Source organism: Mustela lutreola, chromosome 10 (genome assembly GCF_030435805.1).
Source record: "Mustela lutreola isolate mMusLut2 chromosome 10, mMusLut2.pri, whole genome shotgun sequence".
In the NCBI taxonomy this organism is placed as follows: Eukaryota; Metazoa; Chordata; class Mammalia; order Carnivora; family Mustelidae; genus Mustela; species Mustela lutreola.
Genome location: NC_081299.1, coordinates 65,665,964 through 65,675,654, shown reverse-complemented (window position 1 = coordinate 65,675,654; position 9,691 = coordinate 65,665,964). Strand labels below are relative to the sequence as shown.

Genomic DNA, 9,691 nt, shown 5'->3' with positions numbered 1-9,691 from the left:
TTAATTGCAAACAGCGTATGTGGCATTTATTCTGTCTTATAATCTTACTGATTATAGGCTAGTTAGAAGAATGAATTCTAAATGCTTTCATTCCATGATTTTCTTAAATAAATAAAAACTTTAAAAGAAAGAGTTCTAGTTTGAATTATGTTAGAAAGGCAAGCACAAAAATATTTGACCTAATAGGGAAATCTTTCATGCTGTCCAATTATTTTCAGTTCTCCTCAAAGGCATATCATAGTATTATACTAGCCTGCTTCCTTGAAGGTAGTAGGCCATTCGATTGCTTTGGCCAGAGATGTGTGAGCAAAAAGAATATGTCTTAACTCCAGGTGGAAGCTCTAAGAGCCAGTTCATGATTTACCATGCTTTTTTCCCTGTAGCAAGGCAAAAAGCAACATAGAAGACGGTGGGGGCTTTGTCACCTAAAGTCTGAGTGATTACAAGGGGCAGAGCTCCCCTTCTGAGTGGACATGAGCCATGGGTGAGATGTAAGCCCTTTGAGGGTTCACGGCATGAAGACTTGGGCGGCCATTTGTTATCACAGATATGTCTCTGCTATCCTGACACATCTAGGCCAGTGTGTTTTGGAAATTATCAGATTCCCATTAAAATTTATGACCTGCCTAGGTGACCCACAACAACAAGAAAAAGAATCAGGAAACAGATACCAAAGGTAATAAAAGAAAACAAGTGGAAATTTTTCCCACCGAAGATATAAAAATGGAAGTTTAGGTTCAAGTTCCAAGCTTTATACGACCTTCCTAAAAACAGCCACTCTTGGTTAACACTAGTCCAAGTTTATTGTAAATCATTTGTTGGAAGTTTTAAACTAGTCAAAACACTAAAATTCCATGAGTTGCACATTGATACAAGCCACAAAATATACATATCACTGTTTAATTTCATACAGTCCAGCAAGTATGAAGAACACAAAATATATTTATTCACATAACACATTGTATCTACCATTAAAATACCTCAGTAATAAGCTGAAGTCCAACATTATTTACCACGTGGTAAAATATTTGACACCCAGACGAAGAAGTGAGAAAATGTGTATACCCATCCCATGTTTCATATTCTGACCTTTGTTTATTAATTTGTAGCAATGGTGGTGATACAGGCAAAGCTAGCAGCAAGTTTCAAAAAGTTCATCTATGTGTTTAGCAAGTGCTCTTACCTGGGGTCTAAATTCAGATTAGACACAAAACTAAAGCAGGTTTTTCTTTTAAAGACTGAAAATGAGCAAACAAGACTATTTATTTCATAAGACAGATGCGTATGTGTGTGTGTGTGTGTGCGTGTGTGTGTGTATGTGTGAGTTAACTTTTAGGTATTTTGTACTTCAGCAATGCAAATAATTACACGGAACTTTCAGCCTTTAGGAAAAAATTTAGAATATTTGTGTCACTTAGTTAAATCCTCAGGAAAAAGTGTGAAACAGTAGGAAGTACCTACAACTAATTATGAGTCAGCATTTCCTGTCTTTGTTTATAATTCGAAAAAACCCATTTGCTGTTAGCTTTTGTCTCAGTTTTTAAATTCACCAACAAAAGAAAAAAAACCTGCATTTACAAGTCATTTGCTTAGAATAATCAATTTCCCCAGAAGTAATATGATCAGATAGTATGTGAAGTTGCTCAGATACTACTTTACTCAATGAGAAGGATAATTCAGTTGCTCTGATGGTCTAATTATAAATTTTAAAACAGACCTTAAAATTCCAAAATTGGTTAACCTGGTGAACACTATTTGTGCTACTCATTTCTAATAATCGGAACAAAGTAATTTTCACTTTAAACATTTCTGTGAAATATGTTGCTGGCAGCTACACTCTATTATTCAACATACAAGATGCCAAACTACGCTGAGATATATATAATAACAGAAATAAAATTCTGAAGTCAGATGTATGTATATTGTGTTCACTTTATTTTCCTTGGACAAAAGGTCTAACACAATGTAAACACATATTCTTCTATTACATTTTTTTTTTTCAATTTTTGGTGTCTACTTCTTGGGTTTAACCTCATTATAAAACCACCTTAGTTGCCCTAAACCTGTGCTCAGATAATGAAGTGAATCCCTCCAGGACATGCAGAGACTGACTGTCCTGTCGTTCCCTAATACCTCACATGCCCATGCATTCCCACATACGGTAAGGTCACAGTATCTCCTCGATATAGATGCTCATGGCCAGAGTGACGTCTTAAAAACCATGACATCAGAAAAACCATGATGCTATTTACCTAAAAGCCTCAAGGAGAAGAGGTCTGGAGCCCTGAATGAGAGTTTCTCTGCACACCTCTCCCACGTCACAGTACATGGAAATTTTGCTGCAATATCCTATCCAGTCTAAGGAGAAAGGATGAAGGTATGGTTCCTTGTGCCTCAGCTCCCAGGACACCAACACTCCCTTAAGTAGCTGTGGGAAATAAATGTCTCCTCTAAGCCAACTAAATGTTCTGGGTTTTAAGTGCCCTTGAAACACATGAGAGCATTCATGTAATGTAACAGCAATCAGAAATTGCAATGGCTTTTTTTAAAAGTATATACATTGGATATTTAAATATACATATACACACATATACATATCAAAATAACCAATATGTAATTGCCATTTTAAATAAAAATGCAAAAGACTTTGCAATTCCATGCTCATTTTGCACCAAAAAAAAAAAAAAAAAATCTTGTCTGTAACTCAATTTGGCAAGTATATCATGAGCATCCACTATGTGTTCTATATATGAGAATAGCCTAACTTTGTGTGACTCATCATTTACTGTTCTTAAATTAAGAATATCATGTGTCCCTGTGTGTGTCTGCTCTTTAAATTCACTGGGAAAAGTGTTTCCTTTAAAATCTTCAATGAGGTTATTTGCTTAACTTCTTTTTATTTGTTCATAAGAATTTACCAAAATTCACAAAAGTGGACAACTTCCAATGTGTATTACCAGTCAAAAGCAAAAATTTGTGAATGTAATAATTTAAGTCTAGCTGAAACACAGAGATTTCCTGAAGAATGTGAAATCAGTCTCACAGAGAAGGTTAATTTTTTTTAAATGGACCACAGGTAATGAAAGCAAAAATTCTTTGACAGAGGCAGAACTACCTACCCTATGTTCTGATGGCCCCGGAACATTTTCAATGATCATGAAAATTGGGCGGTTGGATTATACAAAGAAGCAAAGAAGTCTAAAGTATTACTGGAAATTTGGGGAGAGATCATTATCCCCTGATCTCTTGTACCCATAATAATGATCGCCAAGTGCCTGACTAATTGCCAATTTTCCCCTTGACACAGGTAGCATAGGCTCTAGAAGATATCATACAGATTTAATGAACTAGCTTTCAATAGAAATTTTTGATATGTGTATGTGTCTATGCATGTGTGTGTATGCATGTGTGAAGAAAGCACAAACACACTAGCTACAGATAGTCTTGGAATATTATATATAGACTGTGTTTCTTTTGTTCTCTAATACAGCAATGGCAGTTCAGAGTAGAGCTCCTTTGCCAACATGCTTTGTACCTATCACGGGGGTTTAAGCTCTGTCTGTTCGCATTATCCTTGGCATGCTTCACAGGAACTGCTACCAGGCAAATTCCCCTATGTAGTAGAGTCTTGGTTTCTCTAAAAATCGTTTACTGAATTTTCAGAGGAAGATATTATGTGAGAACGGTAAATCTATGACTCACACAAGGAAACCTTCAAACAATCTGCCATCACAATAATACAAGCAAGAAGTCATATTTGTCAAAATGACAAGAATAGGCTCATTCTAAGGAGGCTCGTGAGGTCAGGCAACCTGATGTCCACATCTGGTGTCATGGAGGTCATTGTAACAAGCCACAGTGAACCCCATGAGACAGGACCATTCATACATTGATTGAAGGCACATACTGAGCGGTGTAATAGACCAGACCCAACAGTGAGGCCGCTCCCCTTCACTGAGCCTCGTTTATCAGGAACAGTTGCAGGGCAATGACCCCCAAACAGCTATTTCATGTGCAGGTTAAGTATTAAGATGCTGTTGGACAAATAAGACACACAAAGGCTTTAGGCCTCAACAGAGTCACTCATTGCAAAAGCGTGAATAACACAAAGAAGCCCAAAACACTTTTTCAGTGTGACTCCCATGGCATTATCATACTATGTTTACCTCCAGTTGAAATAATAATAATAATAAGGGAAAATAGAATTGCACAGCGAATTTCACAAATATCAACAGCTGAATCCGACAAAAGTGCCTCCAAACTAACTGCTGAGGTCTGAATTTTCCAGTTAGGCTTTCTGTCTCCATCCAATTAACTGAAATATTGACAAAACTTTCCTAAATGTTGCCCTAGACCTACACTGCCTTACTGTCCTATTAAACCAGGTGCTGGCTGATTTATTTTCTCTGCAACTGGGGACTCAGAAATAGCAGCAACCTTTAAGGAATTTTTAATGGAGCTAAGCTCCCACATGTGCAAGCTAATGACATGGACCCCACAGCAGCGCCGGGAGAGTTTGTAGAGATTCTTCAAGACCGCCTTCCGCAGCAGAATATACACCCAGGGATCTAAGATTTGATTCCACGTTGCCATTCGGAGAGCGAAAATTGTTGTTTCACAGGTCTCCCGAGAATGATCTCCGTTTATTCCAATGTTGGCCATTGTCACCTGCAGAACAAGCAAAATAACAAAATCCATTGATACAGATAATTTCTCAGTGCCAGAGTTGTTTAACTTAACTAGCTAGGCTACAAGGTATCCATTTCACTTTCCACAAAGTGATGTTATTTTGCAAAACACTGACATAAAGAAATGAACAGTAGCAGCAACAATGACGTAGATATCTGATTCCTTTGAGTTTATATTGACATTAAAACTACAAAAATTATAACTTACATGGCAAGTCAAATGTGCACAAATAGAATGACCCAAGAGAGGACAAACACTGATATAAGTAACTGACTTTTTCTTACTTTTGGGAATGGTAAATTGAAAGCCAACACATGTGTGTGTTTCCATGAAAAAAACACTTAAGTTTATTTGTAAATAAAAGTACAGATAAACTATAGATAAGAGGTTTTTAGAATGAATTCAGAGCATCTGATACAACTTGCACATAGAAATGGTATTGTTCCAGAATGTCACTTTTAGAGTTTTCTGCTTGGTAACTACAATACCAATTTCTTCTTATTTCATAGTCCCTTCTCAGCATCCCTCACCCTTGCCTCAACTTGCCTAGAATATTCCAAAAATGCAATGGAATTTTCTAAGGGTTTTGAGGAAATGATTCCCCTTTACAGTACCCTGGAGTTAACAATAACAATGCATATTTTGGTCCCATGTATCCATTTCCTGATCACTCATGATGTTAAAAAGGAATAATTTTGTGGAATAAGTTCCGTAAGAGGTCCCAGCTACAACTTAAAACTGGCCTAATCACTGAGCCTAGCTTTGTGAAAACAAACAGTTGCAGAACAGACATACAAGAAGGCTTTGAAAACACCTTGGCTATAAATAAATAAATAAATAAAAAGTAAGAATAAATGAACAAAAGGTGAAACTGAAAAATTAAGGGAGGTTTGGACCATTACACCACCAGCCTTAAGAGAGGATATAACGAAGCCTAAAATACAAATGAAAAGAAAATCAAGTCTTTCTTGTCTTCTTAATGGACCATTATGAGAAGGAAATGTCTTAATTTGGCCTGTTGATATTAGTGGCTGAAGGATGAAGGTCCCTTATCAAAACCTTCATTATCTACAGAACAAAGTACCAGCTCCTTAGCTGGTTCCTGGATGATACATCTGAGGTCTGCCACAATCTCATCTCCCCTGCACATACCCGATGCTCCAGCCTGCCCTGAAGGCCCTCACCTGTCCCAGATGCACTGTGCCCTTCTCAGCTTCGGCTTTATTTTGAATGCCTATTCCCCCTTCCTCTGCCTGGTAAATGCCTGTCCACACCTCAAGCCCCATGTAAAAATGGGCTCATCACCATGAAAGTTTCCCCAGCTTTACCAACAGGGATTAGCAAGTTGCTCTCTCCTCTGTGTCACCACAGCCCCCTGTCCACAGCCAGTTACATCACATCCCACACTGTATGATAATTATGCATTTGTCTCTATATCTATACGCATCTCTTTTTTTTTTTAACATCCAGTACAAAAGTTGACACCTAAGATGTACTCAATAAGTGTTGGAATGAATAAAACTATATTATTTTCTATTCATTGAGACCATTTCTAGAAGCATAGGAACTAGTCATCAGAGGAACATCTGATCATCCACCATAACTGTCTAATATTTTGAGGCTTAAAATGTTTCTGAAAGCTTTAATACAATGCCACCCACTAGTAAAGGATTCCAAAGTTGTTTATTATCACTCAAAAAAACAAAACAAAACAAAACAAAGGATCTTGCAATCCATGCAAGAAATGGTTGGGAAATGGTTCTTTGCTTCAGGGTTCATTTCCTAGGGAAATAATGTATCAAACTGCAAGTCTAAACATTCTGAGCTCAGTAAAACCAACCAAGTTTCAACACAGAAAAAAACAAACAAACAAACAAACAAACAAAAAACGCAGTCCTCACCCAATAGTACCTGGGTCAGGTATAGACACTATGTCCCTGTTCCCCAAGTTAACCATTAGGATAGAATAAATAAACCTATATAGCCCAGTTTCTCTTAGAAGAAAGCACCCAATGAGATATTTTCATTTTATATTTTTCTTTACTCATCAAATTTACTCATCAAATATATATTATCTATTCTTTTATTCTGAATGATTGTCTTGCTGGATGGAGTATTCTTTATTTATTTATTTATTTTCAGCATAACAGTATCATTATTTTTTCACCACACCCAGTGCTCCATGCAATTGATGCCCTCTCTAATACCTACCACCTGGTTCCCCAATCTCCCACCCCCCACCCCCGCCACTTCAAACCCCTCAGATTGTTTTTCAGAGTCCATAGTCTCTCATGATTCACCTCCCCTTCCAATTTCCCCCAATTCCCTTCTCCTCTCTAACTCCCCTTGTCCTCCATGCTATTTGTTATGCTCCACAAATAAGTGAAACCATATGATAATTGACTCTCTCTGGTTGACTTATTTCACTCAGCATAATCTCTTCCAGTCCCGTCCATGTTGCTACAAAAGTTGGGTATTCATCCTTTCTGATGGAGGCATAATACTCCATAGTGTATATGGACCACATCATCCTTATCCATTCGTCCGTTGAAGGGCATCTTGGTTCTTTCCACAGTTTGGCGACTGTGGCCATTGCTGCTATAAACATTGGGGTACAGATAGCCCTTCTTTTCACTACATCTGTATCTTTGGGGTAAATATCCAGGAGTGCAATGGCAGGGTCATAGGGAAGTTCTATTTTTAATTTCTTGAGGAATCTCCACACTGTTCTCCAAAGAGGCTGCACCAACTTGCATTCCCACCAACAGTGGAAGAGGGTTCCCCTTTCTCCACATCCCCTCCAACACATGTTGTTTCTTGTCTTGCTAATTTTGGCCATTCTAACTGGTGTAAGGTGATATCTCAATGTAGTCATTTTGTTTTTTTAAGGAACTTATGTATTCATTTGAGAGAGAGAGAGCACATGAGCAAGGAGGTGGGGGCAGAAGAGGCAGAAGGAGAGGCAGACTCCCCGCTGAGCAGGGAGCATAATCTGGGACTCAGTCCCAGGACCCTGAGATGATGACCTGAGCCAAAGGCAGATGCTTAACCAACTGAGCCACCCAGGAGCCCTGAGAAATTCCATTTTAATTGAATTGCAATGGCAGTTTTAGAAAAGGAATCTTATGTAAGTTACTGAATCCATCCCCAATAAACAGGTGACTTTTAGAGTCAAATATATTTGTGGTGATTGAACCGTACAGCATTTGTGAAATAGAATATTTTATCTCTGCAATAGTGACTGCAAAAAAACTTCAGGAGGAAAAAATTACTCTTATGCAAATCCAAAAATATAGGTTTAAAAAAAATGTAAAAATTGAAATATAGAGGCTCTAAGAGGATACTTCTTTATAACTATTTTTCCATATTTAAATTATATAAATGTCTAATCCATTAAATATAAGCGGTAACAATATTTCAGTCATTTTCCACTTACTGACTACTCATTAAGATTTTTAAAACAGCATTTTGAGCATGGTAGATGATTTAGAGATAAGTAAGACAAAAATACTACAATGGGAGGAAGACAAGAGCGTATGGTATTTCTTTTTTCTTTTTTTTTTTTGTATGGTATTTCTTATACCCCAGCTGTAGAAAAGCTGCAAAATATTGCCACAAAATACAAACATTTGTACAGAGTAACTTTTTATTTTCTACTGGGTATATTGATAGAAGACTAACCAATGACCCAATTGACAGCACATTCCTGCCTCTGCTGAAAGACTCTGAGTTGCAAAGAAATGAGAAAAGTTGAAAGAAATGAGAAAATGGGACATGCTGGGTAGATTCCTTCCCCTTTGGAATGGGACAATACCAACCATATGTGCATCTTTGCTCCTTCACACCAGCTGAAGAAATGATGTGTAAAACAAGCAGTGGGGAAAATTTTAAACTAAATAGCACATAGAGAAGAAAAAATGTATTATACCTGAAAAATCAAAAAGTTCACCAGGATCAAGAAGGTTCATTCGTAGAATCCATGTATTTTCATTTGCTAATCCAGTCTCTTCCCCCCAGGCTGGCATTGTTTTTGTTTTTGGGTTTGGTTTTTTTTTTTTTTTTTTTTTTTTTAGTCTTTTTAGTGAGAAGATTTATGCCAGAACTCGTAGGAATAACCGTTCATATGGTTCTCAGCTACTAGACTTACCAAATAATGGCATAACTTCCTTTTCTGACACTTTTTAAGGCAATAAAATATAGCCATTTATTCTGAGATACCAAATATAACAAAATGTAAAATAAATAAAATGTATATATGTTATGTCACATGTGATCACTTCTTTAAGAAAAACTACAGAAAATGTAAAATAAATACAATCAAAAGATATACACTAGAGACCAAGTAGAGAAAGTACTAAGTCACAATAAAGATAAATTATTCCTAACTGAATGAGCAACTACACAATTAAGAAAACATCCTTATGACAAACCACAGACCCCTCAAAGAACTTGATCTCTATGAAAACACAGGCCAGCATGAGTCCAGAGAACTGGTCATTCCCGTAGTTATGGGATCCTGAGTCATGTGAAAGGCAGAAAGTCTCCTGTAAACCAGAATCTTGTTTAGTTACATTGTGTCACATGGGAGTGAGACACAGCCAATAATACTAACAACAGAAAATAGAGCTGAGTATTCCCTGTGCTAGGAAGCCCCTTCCTACCTGTAGGTCAAATAATCATCCTAGCAACTCTGGGACATTTGCCTTGTTATCTGCATCTTACAGATAAGCAAAGTCTGGTTCAGCAAGATAAGGGACCAGTCCATAGGAAACATCAGAGCCTGTCCAGGGTCTGTCCTTCTAATGACCTCTCTACTGCCTCTAGGCCCTGAGGTGCTCAAACTTCCTACCAAATGACACCCAGAAAGAGTAGAGAAAGCCTTCTGAGGAGTGGGAGATACGATGGGAAGCAGTTGCCTGAAGAAACAGAGACTTCAACAGCAACCACACTGAGGGAAGGACACCTTTAGAATCTGTTTCAGCACAAGAAATGGGCATTTCCT

General features: G+C 37.5%; 1 protein-coding gene across 1 annotated transcript in view; it reads right to left on the bottom strand.

The window, feature by feature from the left end:
• Positions 1–784: 784 nt before the first annotated feature.
• Positions 785–9,691, bottom strand: part of PTGFR (prostaglandin F receptor) — a 46,701-nt gene continuing 37,794 nt past the window's right edge. Inside the window, exon 3 of the mRNA XM_059137221.1 lies at positions 785–4,668. Within this exon, the coding sequence (XP_058993204.1) occupies positions 4,366–4,668 (303 nt within the window). The 3' untranslated portion in view covers positions 785–4,365. The remainder of the gene's footprint in view (positions 4,669–9,691) is intronic.